The sequence below is a fragment of the Podarcis filfolensis genome (genome assembly GCF_964270895.1).
Source record: "Podarcis filfolensis genome assembly, chromosome: 2".
Lineage (NCBI taxonomy): Eukaryota > Metazoa > Chordata > Lepidosauria > Squamata > Lacertidae > Podarcis > Podarcis filfolensis.
This window is the reverse complement of record NC_139605.1, coordinates 64,569,479-64,596,199: the sequence shown is the minus strand read 5'-3', so window position 1 is coordinate 64,596,199 and position 26,721 is coordinate 64,569,479. Positions and strand designations below refer to the sequence as shown.

Sequence of the window (26,721 nt, the reverse complement as noted above, 5' to 3'; positions counted from 1 at the left end):
AATCTAACCTCTACTCTGTGCTTTTCCCAGACTTCAAGCACGCTCTCTCTGTTTCAGCTCTTTTCCAACAATGCATCCCTCCTCCAGCCCACCTGCTGGAGGTAAAAACAGGTGGGACTGTGCAACCCTGGGGAAAGGAAGTGGGACAGTCATTAAAATGAGAACAAATGGGTTGTATTGGATGACAAGTAGCACAGATTATAAACTGATAAGAAGGCTATTATGAAATGCTAAGCCTGCATGGCATTTCGAACTGCATCAGTACCAGAATCAAGCCTCATCTCATATGTCCCTCATATTAAATGACATTCCACATACATCTTCAAGAGGCTCCAGTGACAGATGTGTTTTTCATCAGTGGGACTATCAGTATAGTATATTTATTAGGTTATGTATCTTGCAACAGTATTTACTAGAGTCATTAGAAACCTGTGTATTCAGCTTGTTGAACAGCTCTTACTGCTAGGAACTTTGTCCTGAGCATAACAATTAAGCCATTGTCCATACTGATGTTTGCTCTCTCTGTCTGTCTTTCTTTGTGTGTGTTTCAGAGGCTTGTTCATCCCTGACCCCTGGTAAGTAATTCTAAAGGACTAGGCGGGAACTAGTTGCTGAAAACCAGGCACATCCAACAACTAGTGACCCCAGATGAGAATGTGCATCCATTCAGTACAATGAGGCTTAGCTGAGCGCAGCAATACAGAAGTGCCCCTGCATCAGTTACAACATGCACAGAATCTGCTTTGGTGTGCAGATATTTCTTGCTGCATCTGAGAGATATTGCTCAGCAAGCTGTATGCTGTATCATCAGTAAGAAATTCTGCGGCCTTCTGTGTAAAAGTGACACAACAGCAAGCAACAAAGTTCACATAATACTCGATTTCTTATATGCCTGTAGCCTAGCTGTACTAGTAAAGAGGTGTGTTGGTGTCTAGCTCAATGCTTTGAAGTCAGTCCCATTTAATTTCCCATTAACATTAAATTAATTAATTACTTAATTTAATTACTTGAATTAGTTTACTCCCATGTAAGTATACCTTGAATTGCAGTGGTATTTGTACACAGAATCTAATAATTTGTGTCATCCCTTCACAGCTGTTTTAATGAAGGCAAACCATGTTCTACATTCACCAGTCTGCATTTGTATAGTGGCCTCCTGAGTTCAGTTCTCAAAGCTTGAATGGAGTTAACGTTTGCAGAGGCTTACATTTAGATTAAACACATGTATTCTTGCTGTTTTAAAGGCTCTGCAGTTGCTATTTGATTAGACCTTGCCTATTCATTTTATTTTGTCATAACTGAATTTGTTTAAAATTGTGAATTGTTTTTTGCGAACTGCCTTGGGAAGGTAGTCTTACTGAATATAGTGAACAAAGTGACAACAGAATCTGCTTCAAATTTATAAGAATAACCATGCCTTAATTGCCAGAATAAACCATGAACTTCGATAGTGCTGCCTTTTTACCCGAGAAGTACTTTATTTCCAGCAATAAAATCTCAGTTCTATGGAAAATTAGGTCAATTACCACTGGTAGTATGGGAGAAATGGTAATATGGCAATGTTTAAAAATTCATTTATAAGTGTCTCATTCAGCTATTTCCTCCTTCCAGAGGAAGTTTGCACCTTAGTGATTACAGAAGCATTTCCTGAAGATTCTGGAATATTTAAATGCATTGCTGAAAATGAGTTTGGTGCAGTAGCCTCCAGTGCACACCTTTTTGTTTCCCAAGGTAATTGCAGATTCTTCTCCCTCTCAGTTTTGGTGGGAGGGTAGGATGCTGTTTCTTCTCTGGAAGGATGACTTCTATTTCCCACTCGTGCAAAACAGCGTTACTTAAGCCTGGAATAGCTTGTTGCCAGCTGTGCAGCAGAGCAAAATGATCAGACTATATATACACAACCTGAAAGCTAAAAATGATTGTTTTTTAAATATATCTAGTGAAGCTTTAGAGACACAACTTGCCTGGTCTAAAAACACTTTCTGAAAACTGAGTGCCTAGAGCATGGGTAGGCAAACTAAAGCCTGGGGGCTGGATCCAGCCCAATTGCCTTCTAAATCCGGCCCACGGACGGTCTGGGACTCAGCGTGTTTTTACATGAGTAAAATGTGTGTGCTTTTATTTAAAATGCATCACTGGATTATATGTGGGGTATAGGAATTTGTTCTTTTTTCCCCCTTGAAAATATAGTCTGGCCCCCCCACAAGGTCTGAGGGACAGTGGACTGGCCCTGTGCTGAAAAAGTTTGCTGACCCCTGGCCTAGAGAATTAACGGAGGGCGTGTTAAGCAGTTAACATAAAAGCTAAGCAAGCCTTGCATTGCTCAGTACTGATAGCCTTGGACTTCCATGCAAGTTGTTCTGAGTTTTCCAAAGAATAATATGTATACTTTGCTTTAATTAACTAAATCTAAATCAAGGCATATCAATGGAGATTTGTTTGGTGCAATTCAAAGACAGTACAAGACGCTTTTGTGTTTCTTTACAGTCCCCAACGTTCTCTTTTTTTTATTTCTTTAAAAGCCTGCTCTTATTATTGGTTCTGGATTCTGTAATGGATTCCACAAGGATTCCCATCCTTAGTTTCTCTCTTTTCAGATAAGAACTGTCAGTTTATAAATAGTTTTAGTTGTTTTAGTTTCACTCAAAATATGCAAATCCTTTTCATCAAGAAGATACAGCGGAATTTCCCTGATGAGTAAAGAGATTAGAGAGAGAGTTACAATATGGCTCTTTAGAAATCACTTTCCCACCCCAAACTAGACAATAATACAATGGTGTGAGTCAGTGCTTTTGGTTTTATATCTAAATTGTGCTTTTCAGGAACAGAGGAGATTGAAGGATTTGAAGTGGCTCCCTCACTGTCAGCTACACCAGCCACAATAAACGTCCTCTCTACACCAAACAGCCAATGTGTAGGAATGGGAAGTGATGTAGACAACAAACCTTCCAGTGTTACACTACAAAAGTCTTCTGGCTCATCAAGTCCAGAGGAACCTGCAAGTTCCTGGTGGCGAAACTATGGTGACGAGAGCAAGGATTTTAGTGACATTTATGAAGAAACTTCAGATAACTCATATCATAGGTAAGTCAAAGCAAAGATTCCAATGACTCTTCTACTCAACTGTAGGAACTGCTTCCACTCTAAATCACTGCAAACAATACCCTCCCCCTCCAAAAAATTACCCCAGATCTATAGGATATGGATTTTGGATATGGATTTTGGAAGCACAGTTTCTGGTTTGCCTGCAGACAAATTGACCTTCTAGTCTAGCCATGCAATTGCAGAGGCAGCTAGCTTTATATGCTCATAGACATTTTAATTTGGATGAGTTATCCACAAAAGTCAGGCAGGTTGTTGAATAAAGTAAAGGGTAAAGGGACCCCTGATCTTAGGTTCAGTCATGGCCGACTCTGGGCTTGCGGCGCTCATCTCGCTTTATTGGCCAAGGGAGCCGGTGTACAGCTTCCGGGTCACATGGCCAGCATGACTAAGCCGCTTCTGGCGAACCAGAGCAGCGCACGGAAACGTCGTTTACCTTCCCGCCGGAACGGTACCTATTTATCTACTTGCACTTTGACATGCTTTTGAACTGCTAGGTTGGCAGGAGCAGGAACCGAGCAATGGGAGCTCACCCCGTTGCGGGGATTTGAACCACCGACCTTCTGATCAGCAAGTCCTAGGCTCTGTGGTTTAACCCACAGCGCCACCCATGTCCCATTGTTGAATACAGACCCTTTAATTCAGTGGTAGGGTACAGCACAATAATGGTAAGCACAGCAGCAAACATTTTCATCTAGCCACAGATTTTCCAAAATATGACTCAAATTAAAACTAATTTTGCTCTCTGAGGTTAAAAGATGAGCACTGTAGCAAAAAGAAAGAAAAAGAAAAACCATAGAAAATTATTGTCTATGCATAAAACTAAAATAAATACCTGAACCCATGTCAAGTTCACTTGAGAACTAGCACTTCATTGAGATAATATATTTGCCTCAAGAATGTCCATTTCCTGTGATAAAAAGCAATGAGTAGTTCAGTTGAGTGGAATATCCTATTTTTAAATTTGGTAATCAACATTTTAAAAACAATTACCTGTTCTGAATGCACCACTACAAATGAGTCAAGAGCTCCCAGTGGAATGATTTACACCTCTATAAAATTAATTTCAACAGCATGGCTATCTATAAATTAGAAATTAAAAAAAAACTGTTTCTTTTAATTTTGATGACACCAAATTTTTGATTTGGTTCTTAAAACCAATTTGGTTTTTCTATCTAACATTGTATCATCTCAGGGTGGCTTACAATATAATAAAACAGGAAGACAGCACTACGATAAGACTTAATTCAATGAAACTTATAAAAGCAGTATAAAATACGGAACCACAACCTGGGCTCTTCACTTGCCCAAAGAACCACAACTCATGCTCTTCACTTGCAGTAGCAACATATTTCCTAATAATCTCGCAAACCCCCTGGCAAACATGAGTTTTCACCTGGCACCAAAATCCCAATGCCAGTCATGACTCTAGGAAGAGGATATTCTCTTGCTAGGATGCCACCACAAAGAATGCCCTATCCCATGTCACCACATAATGCACTTCAGCTGATTGGTAGAACAATGAGAAGGGCCTCCACTCCAGAACTAAAATAATGGGCAGGCTGATGCAGGGAGAGGCATTATTCAGTTGTTTAGATCCTAAGATGTTTAGAACTTTGTGGGTATACGCCATCACCTTGAATTCCACCTTCACCTTCTTCTTCTTTTCTTTGGCGATCACTCGTAGCAGCTGAGTAAGATTGTCTTCCATAAACACGGTTTTAACAATGAGTCCGTAAGTGACTGTGGAGGCCAATTCTGGATCCACACGTCCTTCCACAGTGGGGACATTGGTTCCGGGCGGGAGTTGATCACGGAGTAGATTTGCCAAGCATGCCTTCCTCTTAGCACGTTTCTCCCTTGCATCCTGAGTTTGAGTGTCTTCAAAGCCCATGACACCTTTGGTAAAGGCTGTTCTCTAATTGGAGCACTCGCAGGCCACTGTTTCCCAATTGTTGGTGTTTATACTACCTTTTTTTAGATTTGGCTTGAGACAGTCTTTAAACCTCTTTTGTTGACCACCAGCATTACGCTTTCCATTTTTCAGTTCGGAATAGAGTAGTTGCTTTGGAAGACGGTAATCAGGCATCCACATAACATGACCAGTCCAACAAAGCTGATGTTGAAGAATCATTGCTTCAACACTGGTGATCTTTGCTTCTTCCAGTACACTGTTATTAGTTTGTTTGTCTTCCCAAGTGATGTGTAATTTTTTCTGGAGACACTGTTCATGGAATCTTTCGAGGAGTTGGAGATGGCATTTATAAGTGGTCCATGTTTCACAAGCGTACAGTAAGGTTGGTAGGCAGCCAATAGTAAATTGTCCAGATCATAAAGAAGAAGGTATATCTAGGTCTAGTATAACGTTGTGAAATATTTAAGCCTGTAAATTTGTGTGCTTCGGACTGGCAAAATGCATTATGCATTAATCCATACATGGGATGTCATTGGAATTCTTCACAAGCCTAATTCCAAGGGAAATGATTGAATAAGGGAAATTCCAAGGGAAATAGCTGAATAAGTCTCCAGTCCTATATACTTACCTGGGAGAAAGTCCCATTGAACTTAATATGACTGACTTCTGAGTAGACATGTGTAGGGTCTTCTGGCTCCTTAACAGATTTATTGTGTGCCATAGCTAATGTTGTAATAAGCCTTTAAGGAACTATGAGACTCTTTAGAATTTTAGAAATCCAGAGTTGTAGAATGTCCTAATTCCTTATGATACCTGAAAGTACAACCAGATCTCTCATGAGGTGGCCGTCATATGATCATAGTAGTAGTGGTTGTTTTCTGTCTCTGGCATAAATATGTTTTGGGCCAGGCTTTATTTTCTAGTTTCAACATTGTGATGGCAAGTTCAGGATGACTTTTTACAGGGTTGTTTTTAGAAGAGTTGGATACTGGAGTCTTGTATTTCTGTATTAATCTTTATTTACACATTAGAGCATACAGGCTTTATGAAGCTGATGGTTATACTACAGTTTCCTTCTATGCCTGCTAATTCTGACTTTTGACTGAAAAGGCTTGGTTTCAGTTACATAGCCAGTTTCCTTTTCATAATCACTATTTTCTTTAGGTGGAATTTTATGCTAATCGGTACCCAATTAATGCTTGCTTGATAGAATGAATGTCCAAAGTACTGGTATGTGAGCTTAATTTTACATTTCTAATCAGAAGCTTAATACGGTAGTTTTCTCTGTAAAAGATAAACAATCCAAAAAGGAAGTAGGTACTTTTGGTTTACGCATTTAAACTTTTCCCTTTGCTGCCAATATAGATCAAGGCAATACTGCATTAACATATTCTTTTGAACTGCAAATTCAGTGAATTTAGGGTGTAACATTGGAACTGTTATTTGTAGTGGAAATTGGGGGAATAAACCTTAGCTTTTTGGCTGACCTCAGTTACAGACAATTTCTCATTCCTGTTTGTTCCTGGATGGAACTTCTCACCTCCTCCAGTTGTAGCACAGAAGTTGTTATTCTTCTGTAGCTCAAAGCAAGCAGCTCAAAGCATGCAATGTGAAACTGCAGATTAAATGGCCTAAACCTAACATGTTTATTCAGAAGCAAAGCCCAGTGATTTTCAGTTGGCTTTACTTTCATGTAAGCATGCTTAGGTATGCAGCCCAAGATAGAACTTTTGGACAGGAAGTGAACATGCTTTACTACAGTGGAGAATGTATTGGATAATGCATGGAAAGTGATATTTGTGACCGGGTTGCATTTGGACCCAGTTTAAAGGTAAAGGGACCCTTGAACGTTAGGTCCAGATGTGGACAACTCTGGGGTTGCGGCACTCATCTCGCTTTACTGGCCGAGGCAGCCGACGTACAGCTTCCGGGTCATGGTCAGCATGACTAAGCTGTTTCTGGCGAACCAGAGCAGCGCACGGAAACGCTGTTTACCTTCCCAAGAGAGCGGTACCTATTCATCTACTTGCACTTTGACGTGCTTTCGAACTGCTAGGTTGGCAGGAGCAGGGACCGAGCAACAGGACCTCACCCCGTCGCAGGGATTCAAACCGCTGACCTTCTGATTGGCAAGCCATAGGCTCTGTGGTTTAGACCACAGCACCACCCGTGTGCCTAAACCCAGTTTAAGGTAAAGGTACCCCTGCCCGTACGGGCCAGTCGTGTCTGACTCTAGGGTTGTGCGCCCATCTCACTTAAGAGGCCGGGAGCCAGTGCTGTCCGAAGACACTTCCGGGTCACGTGGCCAGCGTGACGAAGCTGCTCTGGCGAGCCAGCACCAGCGCAGCACACGGAAACGCCGTTTACCTTCCCGCTATAAAGCGGTACCTATTTATCTACTTGCACTTAAGGGTGCTTTCGAACTGCTAGGTAGGCAGGAGCTGGGACCGAACGACGGGAGCTCACCCCGCCGCAGGGATTCGAACCGCCGACCATGCGATCGGCAAGCCCTAGGCGCTGAGGTTTTACCCACAGAGCCACCCGCGTCCCAGACAAACCCAGTTTTGTGCACCCTAAAACAAGGCTGGGGAACCTGTGGTCCTCCCATGACATTGGACTCCCAACTCCCACCAATCCTTACCACGGGCCATGCTGCATGGTGCTGGTGGGGAGTCCAATGACAACTGGAGGGCCAACGGGTTTCTCAGAAGCCAGGCACTATATTGTAAAGGCTGCCAGTTTCCATACAAGCTTTGTTTCTTATGATTTGTGGTTGCACAGCTGGACTTTTGTCACTCCAGCATCATATTAGTGGGATGCTCTTCCTAAAGAGGTCTGCACACCCACCTCAATGCCAATGATCAAACTTGATGATTCAGAAAAGCCTTTGGGGTTATTTGAACTAGGCTGAACCATCACGATGGCTTCTATGGCTTTTTGCTGGCATTTATTTTGTTTTTACCAGTTGTATGGATTTTAAATCAAGTTGTTTGCAAGCTGCTTTGGTCATCCCCCTCCCAAAAGGTGGACTATAAACGTTTTATTAAATTAATAAACAATGCAAGACTTGGAATGCCTTCTAAGCACGGTTTATGAAAAATACTTCTGAGCTCTCTCTCTATATATTTAGCCATATCTGGAGACCTCAGTGCACATGCCACTAAAAAATAGGTTGGCCTTTAACAGGGGCATTCTGAAAATGTCAAATGAGGGGCATTTTGTGCAAGTCTGGATTATAATGCTGCAGTCGAACCCCTTTAAAGGAGTTCAGGATTTCCGTGCAAATCTCTAAGCTGAAATCTAGGCAGGAACTTCTCCAAGGAGGAAGGGAAGAAGTATCGCCGCCTGTGTATTGTGAAGGAAATCCGAGACTAGATGCCCAGAGAAGAAGGGGGGGAAATCACAAGCCTCTGGCCGTTTTCGTTTTTTCGGCGCTTAAACAAGGTGGTTGTGTGAATTGGGTGGGAAAGCGAGGCTTTCTTTCACGTCTCTCCACCATAAGCTAAGCATCCAGACACCTCGTCGGTTGGAACCGTCTGCCGAGACTCCCTGTGAGGAAGGTCAGAGGGGTGCTTGAACAAAAGGAGCGCCAGCAGGGCTAGGTTGGAAATCTGATCGGGTGCGACACAATCTCCCCTTGTCTCCGCTTCAGAATCAAAGTCCCTTCGACGGCTGGAATGGGGGGGGGGTGTTTTATTTCGAAGGGGCTGCTCAATTTGCGAGAAGGGCTAATCCAGCGCACTAGTTTATTCTGCCTCGTTAAACTCTTCTTCACTTCTTCACCTTCGCGCCTATCCTTCCACAGACAGGTGGAGCAGCTTCAGGTCGTACCTTCTCTTAGCTGCCTTGAGCCAACCCGCTTTGCCCAGTTAGATCATAATTTTAGCTTTTCCTCCAGAGTCGGGCTTTGGTTCGGAAAGTTCACCCGGTTCAGCACCGCTGTTCTCTTGGAAGAGGCCCGCTGAAGCTGGAGCCAGAGGATCATGTGCAAAATTTAGGCGCAGTTGGCAACCGCGGAGCATCCGGGTGCGCAGGAATGGTAACGCTCCCGAGGATGCCCTTGGGGCGGTGGGATTAGTTCGAGGCTATTCCGGGCTCGGTAGGCTGTGAGCTGCAATTTGCTTTGAATTGTAGTCCCGGTCAAGATCGGTGGGCGTCTTTTTCCCGGGGGTAGGGGGGGCCTTCAGTGAGATGGCCGGTACTGCAGCCTGAATCGATGAATGGAAAGTTGTGTTAGCAGTTGGGAGCACTTCTCTTGCAAATGTGTTCTTTTTTCTTTCTGTTTTAAGGGAGCCTTTTTCACCAAACTTACTTTATTTTATTCTGTCCTCCCCCAAATCCACGTGCTATACACGGACATGTTAAAAGTTAGGCTTGCTCCCAGTAGGACATTTTCCCTTGCTTTTCTTTCTCCCCTCCCAGTATCGTTGCCCGCGCAGGCGCCATGGGCGGGGACGGGGGCAAGCTGCCCCCCATCAAGTAAATAAATAAAAATTACGAACTAAACTAACTGACCAATTGCATCGCAGATAATTTGGTTCTGCCCCCCCCCCCCATGCAAGGCCTCCCCACCCCCAATAAATCTTGGCTACGTCCATGACAGGCGCCCCCGACCAAGAGCCCCAAAAGACTTGTGCAACGGTTTTAAGGTGGCAGGCGGTCTTTTGCACGCCTACTCGGGAGTAAGCCTGATTGAATCCCTTGGGGTTTACAAGAATAAATGTGCACGATATATCGGCTTGCCTAACAGAGTCGCTCGGCAGCCTGTGTCCTACCTAACGAGAGATGACCGTGATAGGGCGGGGGACTTTTATTCTGACACCTTAGCCTGGGTAGGTGGACAAGCGGGCACATCGGATGTCATTATTTGGCAGCAGATAAAAGTCACTGGCCTTATTAATACTAAGCAGAGAGCTACTATGATTGTAGTCTGTGTTAGTGAATGGCTGGCTTCCCCCACCAGCACTGGTTAAAAACACCTCAGGTGATACCATCTTTGACAACAGGTAAGACTCTTTTGTTCCTCCCCTCCCGCCTTGCTTTTAAACCTCTGGAGCAGTAAGTGCGCCGCTTTAGAGGCTCCCGAGTGCTTAGCATGCAAGTACTGCGTTAGGGTCCAAAAAGTGCATCTTGTAGAGAGTTAAGACCCACAGAGCCCAGCGAGAGTTTTGAGTAAAAACTCGTTTAGGATCTCGCTGTTAGTAATGGATGCGAGGTGCAGTGCAACCTTCTCTTTTAAGATGAGTTGGAAAGGGAACGTTTTGTATTTGTGCTCAGTAGGATATGTGTAAATAGCAAAGTCAATTATATTAGGATCTCACCGGCTCGGTTTGTTTTGGGGTCTGGGGGACACCTTGCAAGCTTTATAGCAGGGGTGGGGAGGAAGAGTAGGTGATTTAGAGTGGTGGTGTAGTATTAAAGTGTTCAGCCTTCTTCGCCATGCCGACTTGAAGGTGATTTTGTCTTGCATTCCTGAAATGTGCAAAGAGGAAGAAGTGGGAGACTTGTTGCTTTCTTTTTCATAATTATTTACTTAGGGTTGCGTCTTCTTTTAAATATTGAAAGGAAAAGGCTTTATACAGCGCACCCCCCTCCCCTTAATAATTTGATCTCACTGGGGAATGTATGACCTCATGGAACCTTCTTTAAGTTCTCCTGTGAAAGGAAGACAATGTACTGTATTTACACACACACAAATATATATAGCAAAACAGCTGATCTGGGACTCTGCAGGGGGAAGCAGCTGCTGTGCTGGTAGTTTTTGATTTGGAAAAATAGCTGATGGAGAAAGGGTTAAGTAGTTCTCCCCCCTACTCCTATTCAACCTTCCTCCTAGAGGTCTTTTCACTTTTAAAAAAACCCAGTGGCATGCATGAGATTTGGGGAGCTTGCAGACAGGTGCTTGTGGGATGGGTGCTCTTGAGGTATGCATTTTTTGCGGTTTCCACACAACATGGTTGATATAAGAATGGCAGCCTGTATGCTTCCCCCAACCTCATCAGGATTTACCCTTTCTGGGTTTAAAATATATCTATACTGTATATCTAATTAAGTTTTCTAAAAATTTGCCAACAACTCAATACAAATCCCTGTCTGGAAGCACCTAAGGGGTTTGCTATACAGTAACACATTAATTGTTGGTTGTATTGATTTAAGTATTCCCCATAAGCAACTTCCTGAATTTTTGCTCAGTTTTAAAAAATAAAACTTCCTCTTTATCTATAGCTTGCAGTTTGCATATGAAGAGTCATGTTAATAGGAATTGTTGCTAACTAAATCTGTAAATGCTTGCTTCTTCTAACATCCATATGAGCATGTGCCTGAGGGTGGCTATGACTGCTAGTTCGGACAGAAAATGAATTGGGTGAACATAATCTCCTGTATAAGGTTTATCTTTTGTGGGTTGCAAAACATTGTGGTTAATTAGGTAATTGTAATCTATAAATCTTACATAATTAAAGTTGTTTCTGCATATTTGCTCCTCACTGATTTTGGTAGTTCTCTATAAATTGTTGATGAAACTGGACTCTAAATCTGAAAGTGAGGTCTAAACTTTTAATTTCCCAGATGACCCATTAGCTTCCAAGGAACTACTTAAAATGACTACTTGGCTTTTATTATTATTATTATTATTATTATTATTATTATTATTATTATTATTATTAATTTATACCCCACCCATCTGGCTGGGTTTTCCCAGCCACTCTGGGTGGCTAAATTTATTTAGTTGTGTATATAAATTTCTGTAGGTTTAGCACAAGCCAGAAAAAGGCAAGCTCACTCCATGGGACATCAACACACATTTTCTGGTTAGAACTTGTATCTATAGTTGTAAAATTACAGCAAAAAGAAATCTTGGTTGTTGAGAAGGCTAACAGTATGTTAGTGAGGAGCCATGTTATGTTAACCCTAATATACTAGTATATTCTGTAACTTTTTAAAAACTGAATTCAAGTCAATTTATGTGAGATGCATTAAAGCAGCTTTAGTGTTCTCGGCTTTGAAAAAAATAATTTTTTTCCTGATCTGCTTATGCTTTCTTCTGACACACAGCAGCTAGAAGCATTCCTTTTAATGAAGACAAGATTGATGCTTGTTCATTGTACATACCTTTTACTTTCACACAAGTTGTGAAGCCTCCATGGAAAATTAGTGTTAACATTCTATAATCATAGGTCATTTATGGAACCAAAGTTTTGCTTTGTTTTTGGGGTCTCCAGTAGTTGACCGCTACATTGTATGCTGAGCACTATGATCATTTATTTAATGGGCTAGTATCTTTTAGTGGTAGCTATAGGGGTAATCCAAGAAAAGTAACTCATTGAGTTCCATTGATTTCAGTGGGTGAGAGGTTTTAGGATGTTTGTAATCAACATGTAAGTTAATACAGTATGTAGTAATACTGTATATTAAAGCAAGTGTATTCACTATTGTATTTTGGAGAGCTGAACTTTCAAAAGCATGTAAAGCGGAAAACTTTTAATAAAGAATTAGCAGGGGGGAAAGAGGTTAGACAGGTATACCTCCAGGATACTTTAGGTACAAGACGTTATGTTTTGTCAGGGTTGGGCAACCATTGGAACCTTCCAGTCTGATAAGTCTACATGACCTTTTGCTAGTCATTGTGGCATGCCATTTATTTTCTATTTGTATTGTTTTCCTAAAGGAATTGCCATCTTCAAGACAGCCACACTCTGCTGAGGCAGGGATTCTGTTCCACCCAGGAACCTAGCCGAGAAAGGCCACAAAATTTATCAGCTTATTCTTTCCAGCCACCAACCCAAAGCCCTTTTTTCACCTTCTAAAACACAGGACAATTGTGAAATCTTCCCCATGAGTGTCAGTAACCTCCCATCCGTGTCCTCTATGTATCAACCAAGCATGTTTAACTATGAGCGTCCAAAACATTTTATCCAGTCTCAAAATACATATCAAGGGAAACCACAGCCTCCAGGACCAGAAACCTCTACTACGCTTCCAAGCAGGCAAACCAAACAGTCTTCCATTCTAATCCAGCCTTGTAATCCTAATGAGAAGAAGTTTTCTTCCTCTTCATCGCTGAGCTCGCCAATCTCACTCTCCTCACCTTCATATAGTGCTTCATTTCCCGTAACACCTGCATCTGCACAGTCTCCTGCTAGCTCCTCATCTGGGCAGAGGATTTCATCCATGCATAACCAGTCCCCTGCGGCATTCCTTTGCTCCGTGTTGCCCTCCCACTTTGATTATAATAGCCAAGGTCCTTCCTCAGTGGAGTCAAAGTAAGTATGTTCTTTCCCTTTGAAGTATGTGTATGTATGGCTCTTGAAAACCCTTGGCCTGTTTCATCCTGTGCTCCCATGTGCTGTACTCAGTTTCAAGTGTTGACTCTGGAGACAGGCGGGGAAACCAGGAATGGCAACCTTGAGAAGTGCCCTTCATTTTGCAAAGTCTGCTTTTGCTTTTCTAAATGCCAAGGGATGGGAGGTATGAGGTATGAGACATGAGACATCCCAAAGCTTAGTATAAGAGAAGGCAGAACATGGTTGAAAAATAAAAGTAGTTGCAGAATGTCCCATTCTGTTTTTTAGTTGGATGCTTAAACCAGGCCCCAAATGCATGATTATATCTGTGCTCTTCACCTCAGTCTCCCCACCCTGGCCTCCTGGTTGGCGTATGACAAAAGCCATGTCTTTTAAGGGATCCTTTTTAAAGACAGGATAAATTATCTTAAGCCAGATACGTATCCCTTACATTTTTCCAGGTTTTAAACATGAATTGTGGCTCTGTCTTTTTGTGAAAATAGGTGGGGGGACTGCTTGACTGATTTATGTGTTGATTGACTTTAGTAGGGCAACCCCCACCAAGCAAATTTGCTACAATCCTAAACAGACCCAAGTCCAGTTGAACTCAAGAGTTACTTCTGGGTAAAACATGCTTAGGACTGTACTGTTAAATCATAACCAAAGTTAGTCTTTCACTGTGTTTTGGTTTCACCAGAAGCAGCTTAGTCATGCTGGCCACATGACCCGGAAGCTGTACGCCGGCTCCCTCGGCCAGTAAAGTGAGATGAGCACCGCAACCCCAGAGTAGTTCACGACTGGACTTAACTGTCGGGATCCTTTACCTTTACCTTTTTTTTACTCCCCACTGAGGATGTCTTGGATTTCAGCCCTAGTGATAATTCCTTGTAGAGTAGGAATTATCAAGACAAGCAAATTACACGAAACAAGTGGAATTATTTCCTGGGTACAATCTATCCCTCAGTGGAAATATCTCCTGCTGCTCTCCAGTATATTAAGGTTTTGATAATGTTTATTTAGGGCAGACAAATATATAACGGAGAAAATATATTGTGGGAAATTGAAGAATGAAAACTCTCCCCCTGCTACCCTTAAATTCTTTGAAATGTTTTATTGACAGTCAGCTTTCTTGAAAAACGAGCTTCATACCAATTAGGATAAGTGTTTTGTTCCCAGAATAAAGGACAACTCTTGGTAGTGCCCAGACAGAACGCAATGTTCCACCTTCCTTGTCTCTCCAAACAACCCTTTCTTGCTGTGCTGTGAAAAGCTGTGGCATTCATATTCTGCATAATATCTGAAGGGCACAAAGGAACGCCAATGGCAGGAGTGTTTCCTAATCATAATAGGGCTGAAATGCAGGTGCTACAAAGGCAAGAATTTGTCTGTAAGGGTTACACATTCCTGCATTAGCCAGCATAATACATGATACGTATAAAATACTTTGCATTCCTTTAATGCTTTTCATTGTAAAATTGCTAAACATTTTGCCATTATTTAAGTTCTCAGAGGTGGATAATCCTCCAAGACTAGGACTGCAACCCTAAGTATGCATACCTGGAACCAAGTTCTATTGCAATCAGTATGATGGAATTGCAAGTAAATGTGTACAGGAGTTGAATGTGAGACAACAGACAGAAGACCCAGCGGTGGACTGTTTGGAGAAGTAGCATGCAAATATAGTAGAATCAGGATTCCTCGTGTTGGTGAATCCTGCTGTGAAATTATTAGGAGTGAATTGCCAAGAAGATCTGAACTAAAAATGCCAAAAAATTCAGGGCTCGCAGATTAATTGAGAGCTAATCCGGAGTCTTCCTTCATAAAATAAAAAGATACTCTTGCAATTATCTGTTCAGAGACAGATTCCTTGTGTCTCAGTCTTTAAAATAAATCAAAAGTTCAATTTTGGCCATACCGGATGTCTTGTTGGCACATGACTTAGCTCTCTTTTCTATAAAAAGTAGTCCTAGATTGCAGAAAATGAAATGACACAAGTAAGCTACTGGCAGTACAGTGGTATCTCAGGTTATTAACTTAATTTGTTCTGGAGGTCCGTTCTTAACCTGAAACTGTTCTTAACCTGAAGCACCACTTTAGCTAATGGGGCTTCCTGCTGCTGCGCTGCCGGTGCACGATTTCTGTTCTCATCCTGGGGCAAAGTTCTTAAGCCGAGGTACTACTTCCGGGTTAGTGGAGTTCATAACCCGAAGTGTTTGTAACTTGAAGCATTTGTAACCTGAGGTACCACTGTGTACTCAGTGTATGTACCTATTGAGGCAACATTCAGTATATGTACCTATTAGTATTAAGTAGCTTGGAGAATGCCCAGAAAATAAGGGGCGGACCAATAGCTTGTGCCTTCTTCCAAACATTAATTATAATATGGGGTCAAATATGTGGCAGGTGCCATTGCCACACATTAAACTGCATAAGCCTTATTCACATCTTACTTTCATGTAGCGTGTTACTGTGATTGCTTTAGAACTGGGTCTCAAGTGCCACTTGTTTGGATCACGCATACCTGCTACACGTGTGCAGGAACATGTGTGTTTGACTTTCACCGCAGACAACCATGAGCAGTACGTGGTTGTTTGAGGAAGGAGACACCACATCAGAAGTGTGGCTAAAAGCACAGCCCCACTTGAAAGTAGTTGGAGTAATATCCTGTGCATGAGTAACATGTGACTATGGCTACCAGTGTGTCTACATATGGTGTTGGTGGTGTCTTCTGGCACAACAACTGAGTAGCAACACAAACTTCTAATGGAGCTGCCTTCAGTAGTATGTCTTGTATCCAGCTCTAAATAGCTACCAATTTCCCCTTTCCCCTTAAATTAGCAGTTATTCGAAGCCTATGTACAAGAAGCAAACCAGCAGCACCAAACCAGTGCAGAAGACATCTGACAGAGAGATACAAGGAACGAAAGACGCCCTCATTCAAGACTTGGAAAGGAAACTACGATGTAAAGACAGCCTTCTCCATAACGGGAACCAAGTAAGAGATGTATATTATCTGGCAGAGGGGAACTTGCAAGTTAAGTGCCTGAGCTGGATGGCTCTGAGCTTAGTTACCATGCAGTCTGTGCATCTTAAGCCAGGCATAGCCAATGTGGGGCCCTCTCTCTTAACTCCTATCAGTCCAAGCCAGTATGGCTCATGTTTTACTAAAACATGAGGGCACCATGTTGTCTCCACTGCCTTAAACCAATTTAATTAGCTATAGCCCGTCTCTAAAACTTATTTGATGTGTGATCAGATATTTATTTATTTCATGAATTTTATATATTAAAAACATTTTTTTAAAAAAAATCAGCAATAAACTAAAAACGGATTACAACACACATCAGTATACTACACGTCTGGGGAGGCTTGTCTAATAAATATGATTTTAGCAAGTTCTAAAAGAGCATGTTGAAGACGCCTGCCTGATGGAGAAGGCAGGGAGTTCCAAGTGTAGGTGATGCCACACTAAAAGATTGATTTCTTACAAATGCAGAATCGATATTATGTGGCACCTATAACACCTGTAATGTATGTTGAAGCTGCCATTCAGACTGTGTCAATTGAGAAAGACATTCTCTAGATTAATTTAGGAGTACTTTTAATACTAAAGGCAATCATTTCAGAATTGGGAATGATTTCACTGAAGTGCTGTCCTCCAGAGCTATTGAGCTCTGGCAACAGAGTGGCTTCTTGGAGATAAATTGGCCCTTGAGTCAACAGTGCTTAATTTCTGATCAAGTGCCATTCATGGATGTAATCCTGTAATTTACACTTGATGCCAAAGCCATAACCTGATCAAAGTCAAAGCTAAAATCCTATGGCAAGGATGTGTGAAAGATTAGTTCAACCACCAGGATCTCAACCATCAGAGTATGTCAGACAATTAACTACAAGGGTCCCGCTGAAAATGTCACTTCTGTGTTGAGTTTTCCCCTGATGTCAACATCAGCTTACCCCTGTATATGTCATTAATATATGTTTTTCCATAGCAGTCATCTAGGAGAAGGTGAAGGTAGCAAGCACATTATGATTGAGCTGGAATTAGACATTGAAAGAGGAGGAGAAGGAACTCCACACAAGGCTGTTACTTGCCACAGTAACCCCTTGGTTTTACCCTGCTTACACCTATTTAAAAGAAGTGGTGTTGCACTTCGTGCATCTTGTCCCAAAAGGCAATAGATTTGAGATCTGAACCTTCGCACCCATTGAGCTTGCACAGAACACTTGTAGTACACTAGCTTATTATTGCTCTTGCTTTATGTATTGGCCCAGGCTGAATCTATCTCAAATGAGTTAAAGCTTCTATTTAACTTTCCAGATCAAGTATTTTATAGTTTATTCATTCATCAGGTAGCTTGAATTGTGTAACAACCATTAGTAATTTGCAAGTACAGTACTCTCAAGCTGTGTGTGTGTGTGGATATCTGCCTTGATCAGCTGTATGTTTAGTAATAAAGGTAAAGTCCAGTCAGAGTCGATTGGGGTGCGGCACTCATTTCGCTTCAGGCCGAGGGAGCCGGCATTTGTCCCTAGATAGCTTTCCAGGTCATGTGGCCAGCATGACTAAACTGCTTCTGGCGCAACGGGACACCGTGATGGAAGCCGGAGTGCACAGAAATGCCGTTTACCTTTCCACTGCAGCTGTACCTATTTATCTACTTGCACTAGTGTGCTTTCAAACTGCTAGGTTGGCAGGAGCTGGGGCAGAGCAATGGGAGCTCACCCCATTGCAGGGATTTGAACTGCCGACCTTCCAATCAGCAAGCCCAAGAGGCTCAGCAGTTTAGACCACAGTGCCACCCACATACCTGTTTTGTAATAAGTCCTCCCTTGACCCAAGCCTTGAGAGACATGCATGTGGAATGGAATCCAGAGCTAGTTTTATTCTTGTTAATGTGTCCCTTCCTTGGTTCTCCTGATGGCAGTAAAGAGATCCCCTGAGTAAATCAAGTATTGGAATATTTTAAGGAGTTCATGGGCTTGTCTTGTAGTTATCTCTTAATGTAGTTAGCTCTGTTATGCTGAATAGGAATTAGAAGTTCAAACAGCATTAAACAGCCTTTTCTAACTAACCTTTTCTTTTGCTCTGTGTTTAGCGTTTAAGCTACGAGGAGAGAATGGCTCGCAGGTTACTTGGACCAGAAAATGCTGCATCTGTGTTTGAACCACAGAGTGAAGAAAATGTACAGGATGCACAAGTAAGGTTTTTTTAAAAAAATTGTTCACAGTCCAGAACATAAATTGGGATTTGCAAAAATAAAATAGGACTGGGGGTTGGTATCATAACCAATAATAGTCATATTTGTTCCTCCTGTCATCCATACGACCTAGGAGAATTTTTTTCTGAACAACAGTCAAGGGATGGATAATAGGATTCTTCATAGGAGGAATATAGATACATTACGTTGCCCAAGACAAGACATGGATTAAGTAACACTTGTGTCCTCCCTCCATAGTTTCCCATGTTACCATGGTAACATAGTCTTACAGGGCCTGTAAGACAGAGTTGTTCCACCTGGCCTTTGGCTTGGAGCCAATTTGATTCCCTCCCTCCCTCTCTTTCTTTTTTCTTTTCCTTCTCCTCCTGCGATGAGGCTACATTTTAATATTTTAATGTTCCATTATTTTAATGTTGTATTTTATTTTTGTTTTTAAGTTGTAATCATTCATCTTGTTTTTATTATTGCTTGTAAGCCGCTCTGAGCCCGGCCTTGGCTGGGGAGGGCGGGGTATAAATAAAAATATATTATTATTATTATTAGGATAAGAACACTTCACAAATGGCCCATCATGGGTCACTGCAATATGCATAATAAATGCATATTCATAATAATAAAGACATATACAGGTTAAATTTAGGAAAGGAGGAGTACTTGTAGCCATCTGCGGGTTCCCATGCTGTCATGACCCGCACCATGAGATGATTACTTCAGCTGACACATATAGTTGAGTTGTATAATGGCTAGAATTTGCTCCGGATAGTGATCCAACAAAGCTGTCAGACCTCTTGTCTTTCACCATGAGGTGATTTCTCTCCCACGCCAAATTCTTGTGACTCAGACATAATTATAAAATAAATCCCACATGTTGCTGTATGTAATAGTACAGCAGAATTATGATCCAGTTCACTGTGGCAGACGCTCATAGTGTATTGCTGCTCAGATGTGGCCACAGTGGCGTTCCGTAGCCGACAGGACACAGGAAGTAGTGGACTGATGGGAAGAGAGCACATAGAGCCAAGGAAGTTGTAGGAGTGATGCAGAACACAGCATGCAGAAGGATGATGGAGAGCAGAATGGGCTGCACTGTATCACTGAGCATCTTAAGTGCGGATTCTTCCCTTTTTCAATGGAACAATTGAGCCAGGAAATGCACTATACTAGATGTTTTCCTTACCAAGACAATACTTATCAATTTGCATCTCCAATTTCCACTTCAAGATCACTTTTTGATTTTTTCTTCCACTCCTTTCTGCTGCAGTATCCACCTGCTCCCTAACACTTTTCATTATTCCAACTCCCTTAAAAGTGTTTTCAGCCCTCTTCTATCTCCTTGCAGCTGTTCAACTCTTCAAGTTTTTATCTCTCTGTCTTCTCAACTTTCTGACTGATTTCCCTTCTTGGAGTTTAATGGTGTTGAAAGGCTGTAGGAGAGTCTCTGTTACCACCACACTAGTCATAGTGTTATTGAACCTCAGTTATAATTGTTTGAAAATCCTTATATCTCTCAAAAACTTCTATAAAGTCTCTTAACACTGGACAAATTTGCAATGCCAAGTCATTACGTTTATGACAGGTACCCTATTTTGAACATAACTTATATAAAAGGTATCTCAAAGAAAAACTTTTCAACACAAGGAGGAGAGTTTTAGTTAAGTGTCTATTTCTTCTTTAATTTCTAGGTTGCTAGGGGAACCTTTAACCTACAGTATCCCACTGTACAAAATTCTCTGAGCAAAACATCCCCTTGTACTTTTAACCTGCCTGTGAGCTTTTGACTCTCCCATGCACAAGAGAGTTTAAAGTGAAAGGGACCATTTTATAAACATCAGTTTGAAATAGCTAGAAGTCCTATTTCTTCACTATGTAAAATATTGTCAGATATCTTCTGAAAATGCTAGCCGATAGCTCATTGGTGTAGCAAAATAAAAATACCCATGTTAGATAGTTCATGAGCTTACTCTGGTGTAAAGGTTCTCTTGACTGCTAAACCAGTGTTCCAAAATGCAACTATCAGATGTGAAGAACTTGACACAGTGTTAATATCGTACTGTGATGGATATACAAATACGTAGAACTGTTAGTGCTGCACTTCCTATAATTAACTGTCCTCATTGCTAAAATGGCAGGAATACCACTGTGCCTGAATTATACCTTGTATTGAATTCAATTACATCTGTTCTTTAAAATGCTAAGATGAGTTGTGTTAGTGAGGGAAAAATAAAATAAAATCCCAGTTGCTCTCATAAAGCCTGTGTGATTTGGTTCTAGCGCTGTGACCTAACAGGGAAAATATTTTCCAGCTTAAGATGTGCTGATTGCCATTGGTATCCTTTTATGAGTGTGCACAACAGTGTGCTCTTGCCAATACTTGACTTCTATTCCTAGTCAGCTGAAGGACACTGTGTCCCTAGCTCTCATTTCAGATACTCCAGTGGGATAATAGCCCCCCCACCCTACAACAAAGGTGACATGTTTGCCAAAATAGTTTGGACCAATGGAAAGAATTGTGTCATTCCTCTTGCGCATGACTCTGGCTCACATTTGTGACTGCTGATTATGATGACTTTAGGAGATCAATTTCTTTTATAGTCTGCATTAGAAAGTTTCTCCAGAAAAAATTAAGCTGTAGGATGTTCAGTTGAGAGTCCATCATACGTGTTCATGATTAAAGCAGTGATCATTACCTCTTTTGATTTTTGCAGCAGCAGAACTTGGAAAGCACACGACTGCACGTTCCTTCAGCACAAGCAAGGTACATATTATGTGCACATTAACCTGCAAGGTGTATGCTAATGACATGAGATCTGATCCAAACTGCATACACTGGTTGTGTGAACTGTTACCGATAGTGGCCCTAGAGCAAGAGTAGCCAGCATAGTGCCCTTTGGATGTTCTTGGACTACAGCTCCCATCAGACCCAGCTAGCATGGCCAGTAAAAAGGGATGATGGGAGCTGTAGTTGAGAAACATCTGAAGAGCACCACATTGGCTACCTTTCCCCATGGTTTGAGAGCCTTGGGCAAGAGAGTCGTTTGGAGTCCCTTAAAGGTATGAAAGCAAGTCAGGCATCCACATCATCTGGTCCAGCTGCTTGCCACATGTGGAAGGTCTGAAGGGGGAAGCCTGCTCATAATCATATGAAGTTGAATGCCCAATGGGGACAGAGTTTTTAAATCATACACTTCAGCGCATATGATTGATTCTAAGTTCGGGAAAACATGTATTATAAACAATGTAGTTCAGTCTTCCTTTAAGGGGAAACAGTGTAAGGCACAAGATACCACATTAAATACCATGAGGCCAAAGATGGGAGTCATCCTATGAAATATGCATGAGTTATTCTCTTCAGCAGTCCTAGATAGTTTATTGCCATAATGAAACTGCAAAACTAGAAATACAATTTTGCCTCCTTGGAAACTATCATCACCAGGCTATCGTGTAATGGAACTATTAACACATACTTATTGTGGGTGTGTAGGGGGAGAAAGATTATTATAGGAATACTTTATTGCCTTGTTGATGTGCCCTTTTAGGAGCAGGCCATCTTCAAGAGGGGAGAGGAATGAGCAAGGGTCAATCCAGGAGAAATTTTTTCAACCACGTTTTGTACAAGTGCCTGAAGACATAACAGTTGAAGAAGGAAGATTTTGCAGGATTGATTTCAAGGTAATGTATGATTTCAAGCCACTTTCAACACAGCTGTCCCTCCTAATAGATTTAAGCAGTTCTTTTTTTCTGGGGGGACGCAGGGGTACACATACCCCTAAACATTTTGTGAATCTTTGTACTTTTGTCCATTTACTGTATTTATTTTTCCCAATTTGAACTATAAAATAGTGATTTTCCTGAGTCAAAATAAGAGTACTCCTAAACGATTTTTTAGAAGAAAAAAAAGCACTGGATTTAAGAATTGCCTTGTTGGACCAGACCATGGTCCATTTTGTTCAGTGTTCTGTTTCCAGCTCTGGTTCCTAGAAGCTCACAAGTGGGGCACATAGGTAGTATCCTTCTGTTTTTGTTTTACCCAAACCTCTGAAGCTTTGGAGGTATATTGCCTCTGATCATAGAAACAGGATTAAGCCTACATCCTCCATGAATTCATCAAATCTCTCTGTAGCCATCTAAGTCGCCGGCCACCGCTGTATCTTCTGCTAACATATTCTGAAAGTCAATTATGAAATTCCAGTAAGAGGAATTTAGGGTATGATTGGAAACCTCCCTGGGCTGCCTGATCAGCCACTGCCACAAGGCAAGGCATTTTTAAAGAAACATATTAACATTGCAAAAATGTGGAGCAGTGTATTTTCTGCAAACCGAGTGCATACTGTAGTTTGGTTTGTGCTGTGCCTGGTAATCTTCACAGAAATGAGAGTCTAGGCACAATTTTGCTAGTGTTCTTGTGACCTCCCCCCTGCACTGCCTTTTTTGTGCTTGCATGTTGACAAAATCTGATAATGGGCAGAAAAGTCTGAAGTTTTGCAGGCCACTGAGCATTGCCCCAGTTATCCCTTGTGACCTAGTTTAGTGTCATACAATTTCTTTCACACAGTCAATGTCACACCACTATGTGTTGTATGTATTTTTATAGCACAGACCCATTTTGTGAATAGAAATCACTCCTCGTCTTGTTTGTGTTATTTTGTTAAACTATGACATTTATATATGACAATACTAGACTCTTTTGTAGACCATGTGGTATGAACGTAGCTCTGTTTCTGCTTTACAGTCGTACCTTGGAAGTAAAACGGAATCCGTTCCGGAAGTCCGTTCAACTTCCAAAACGTTTGAAAACCAAATTGCTGCTTCTGATTGGCTGCAGGAAGCTCCTGCAACCGACCAGAAGCTGCAGAAGCCCCATCGGACGTTCAGGTTCCAAAAGAACGTTTGCAAACTGAAACAATCACTTCTGGGTTTGTGGCGTTTGGGAGCCGAAACATCCAATTTCTAGGGCGTTTGACAACCAAGGTACGACTATATGTTACAAAACTGCAACCCAGAATAACACGTACTACACAAGTCAGTCACAATGTGTGCAGTGATTCTGCATATATAGAGTATCAAATGAACACACATTGATGTTCCCATGCAGACTTGCCGTTTGGCATGAATTATAGTACCACAATACCTTTATCTGACACTACCTCCTTGGTATCTGTTGTCTTTCCCCTTGTAGGTCAGCGGCCTCCCAACTCCAGATGTGGCATGGTACCTAAACGGAAGATTAGTTCACCCAGATGACTTCCATAAAATGATTGTATCTGAAAAAGGCTTCCACTCATTCATTTTTGAAGTCGTCAGGGTCTATGATGCTGGAACATGGGAGTGTGTGGCTTTCAACCGTGCTGGAGAAGCTTCCTTTACAGTAAAGCTAGATGTCATTGGTATGAGAGAGCTTTGTCTATTTGGAAACAATTTTTTGTTTCTTTACTTCAGCTGGTGCATTCTGTTACAAATATCCTTTCTTTATGTGCTCTTTGATAAGGGCTGTATCTAAAGAAATTTTCAGAATTTAAATTATTGTGACATAAAGTCATACCTTGTGTGCATGACTTTCTAAAAATGAAATTTCTAAATGTTATCTACAGTGATGGGGTTTCTAATTCCACTGAAAGTGGGAATCCACTACTTAGTCTCCATATATGAGTTTGAGAGCTGTTCTTCTGCTCCTACTCTTTTGGGTACAACACCAAATGAAGTGTATAGCCGGCATAGATGCACAGCCATCGATACTGAAATAAATAGGAAGACTAGGTTCATAAGCAGGGCTTCTGGATACGAAGTGAGTTCAGAATGGAACCACTGATGCAAGCATGTATGTCAAAGATTGCACTGTCCAGGATATATCTTTCATTTGCAGCAAAAGAGGGAAACCCCAAGCAATTGAGGAGGGAAAGCTGGAAGCAAAGGGGTAGAAGAAACTGTTGAATATCCTAAATTTAAAAAATATTAAATGTCAAGTCCTTCAGCAAGAGATTTCAAAATGCAGACTCCTAAGTCCTTAATTCTGTTGTATCCACTTTCTTTCTACTTTTCTGTTAGCTTCTATATTTTTGAAATGACCAGATGAAGGACCTGATAGATTGAAATATGCTGGATTATAAATACATTTGGGATATTAAAAATGGTTTTGTTTTTATTTGCCTTCACTTTTAGTCTGTCATGGCTGTAAGAAGTCATCTTTTGTATTTTTTTTTTTTTAAATCCAAACTTCTATCTAGCTCGAGAACATCGGAAAGCCCCAACATTCATCTTTAAACCTCAAAGCACAAGAGTTTATGAGGGGGATTCAGCCAGACTTGAATGCCAAGTGTCTGCTATCCCCCCACCACAAATATACTGGAAGAGAAATAATGAAATGGTACAATTCAATACAGACAGAATCAGGTGGGTATCTGTATCATGATGGGCCTCTCAGCTGTTCAGGAGTCAAGTTGAATCAAATACTGTTGGTGGGTCTAGTTTAATCGTTTATAAACTGATATGTGGTGTTTTTGGCTCCAAGCATTGGGGAAAAGGGAATTGCTGTGATTTTCAGCTTCATCACTCTTCTACAAAAAAAAGTGTTGTTCAGAAGACTGTATTATAGTCTGCAGTGTAGGAGAGCATTTTTGCAATGTTGAGCTAGATGTGGACTAGATGTTGAATGTGAAGAAGGGGCCCTCCAAAGTGACTGCATAATGGGAATTTGCAAAATATTAGAAACTGTTAGACCTGAAAAGTGGGAGGGGATCTGCAAGATGAGGACTTGCTTACATGGCCTGATACTACGTTCAGCTCAAGGGCACTGCTAGACAGTATCTATAGCGCCCCCTGGGTATGGTCTGAAGCTAAGTAGGCCTGCCCAGGATCTGGGTGGATGACCACTTGGAAAACACATTCATGCTGCTTTGACTTCCATGATGGAAGAAAGGCAAAACATAAATATCAGCAAATTTATATATGCAGTTGAATATAGGTCTGTGTCTTAGAAATACCTGGCAACGCTTAACAAGAATGATTTTCATGAAATATATTAGTCTTAAGGTAGGAGAGGGGACTGTAATCGTCAATTTTTTTGTCATTTTTCTCTTTTCCTAGTATGTTTCATGATACCTCTGGGAAGGTTTGCTTGCTGATCCACAATGTAAATAAGAAAGATGCTGGTTGGTACACAGTATCTGCTGTCAACGAGGCAGGAGTGGCAACATGCCATGCCAGATTGGACGTGGCTAGTAAGTACTTCTTCATTTTTTCTTCTACATATGTTAATGTTGATGCTATACCCCCCCCAAAAAATAGGCCTGCACAGTTAGGTGAACTCAGGCCAATTGAAATGAGCATGTTTTAGTTAGGCCTAACTTTGCATACAGTTGGACTGAAGATGTGAAAGATGGAAGGTATTGATGCACCGAGTATATGAACATGTCTAATTGGCATGATTGCCTAAACTCCCTTTATGTGTCTTGCATGTAGCACAGATGATTATCCCTTTTGATGTAGCAAGCTGAAATGGGGCGACTTATTTGATTGGACTGTATCCCACTTTTCTCTCTCCCACTTTCTAAACAAACTAATCTGAATTATTTCTCTTTGCTTTCTAAAATCTATTTCAGCTCACACATACAAGCCAGTTCCAAACCCCAAACCACTGAAGGTTCGACCAACTTTTAGCAAATACTTGGCACTCAATGGTAAAGGTCTAGATGTGAAACAAGCTTTCTTCCCGGATGAAGGAGAGTTTCAGCGTATGGCAGCACAGTCTGGACTCTATGAGAGCGATGAACTTTAACTGGCAACGGGGAAGAAACTTTCACTCCTGCAACAGACGTTTATGAACAGCACATGCAATTATGGGGGTTATTGCGCTGATAAGCAAACATACCTAATATATTTTTATTTATTATTTAACTCCTGCTCTTAGTTCTGCTGTTGTGATTATACTAAGTCTGATTTTTATAAATGTGTGTGACTGTAGCAAGAAGGAGATCCAAATGTTTGTATTTTTAATTTTAAAGGCCAAGAAACAAGGCCAGTGGATGATCATGAAAGTGTAGATGGTTTGAATGCATCTAGATTCAGTCACAATATTTTTATTTGTACTGCTTTGTTAATACCATGCCCCATAGTATTATAATTTTCTGCTGCCTGGCTATTAAACATAACTTGAGTGCTTTTAATGAAAGTTTTATGTCTGATGCAAATAAAATTTTAAATATAA

General features: G+C 41.3%; 1 protein-coding gene across 9 annotated transcripts; it reads left to right on the top strand.

The window, feature by feature from the left end:
• The first annotated feature begins 544 nt into the window (after positions 1 to 544).
• Positions 545 to 26,721, top strand: MYOT (myotilin). 9 transcript variants are annotated; one of them, XM_083593330.1, is made up of 11 exons: positions 545 to 575; positions 1,612 to 1,731; positions 2,823 to 3,084; positions 16,138 to 16,294; positions 18,399 to 18,500; positions 21,227 to 21,276; positions 22,058 to 22,190; positions 23,698 to 23,905; positions 24,743 to 24,908; positions 25,602 to 25,735; positions 26,117 to 26,721. In XM_083593330.1, exons 3-11 carry the CDS (start codon positions 2,921 to 2,923, stop codon positions 26,290 to 26,292), a joined length of 1,290 nt encoding a protein of 429 aa, XP_083449456.1. In that variant the 5' UTR covers positions 545 to 575; positions 1,612 to 1,731; positions 2,823 to 2,920; the 3' UTR covers positions 26,293 to 26,721. The 9 variants fall into 9 exon arrangements, with proteins under 9 accessions (XP_083449456.1, XP_083449451.1, XP_083449449.1 ...); XM_083593325.1 differs by lacking the exons at positions 545 to 575; positions 1,612 to 1,731; positions 2,823 to 3,084 and adding exons at positions 8,441 to 8,636; positions 12,684 to 13,278; XM_083593323.1 differs by lacking the exons at positions 545 to 575; positions 1,612 to 1,731; positions 2,823 to 3,084 and adding exons at positions 8,542 to 10,023; positions 12,684 to 13,278.

Bases quoted from the DNA above. Each gene is read 5' to 3' on its own strand.
- MYOT (XM_083593325.1), top strand. From the start codon at position 12,851: ATGAGTGTCAGTAACCTCCCATCCGTGTCCTCTATGTATCAACCAAGC. The intron at 13,279-16,137 runs GTAAGTATGTTC...CCCTTAAATTAG, and splicing joins CCTTCCTCAGTGGAGTCAAA to CAGTTATTCGAAGCCTATGT. The intron at 16,295-18,398 runs GTAAGAGATGTA...CTCTGTGTTTAG, and splicing joins TTCTCCATAACGGGAACCAA to CGTTTAAGCTACGAGGAGAG.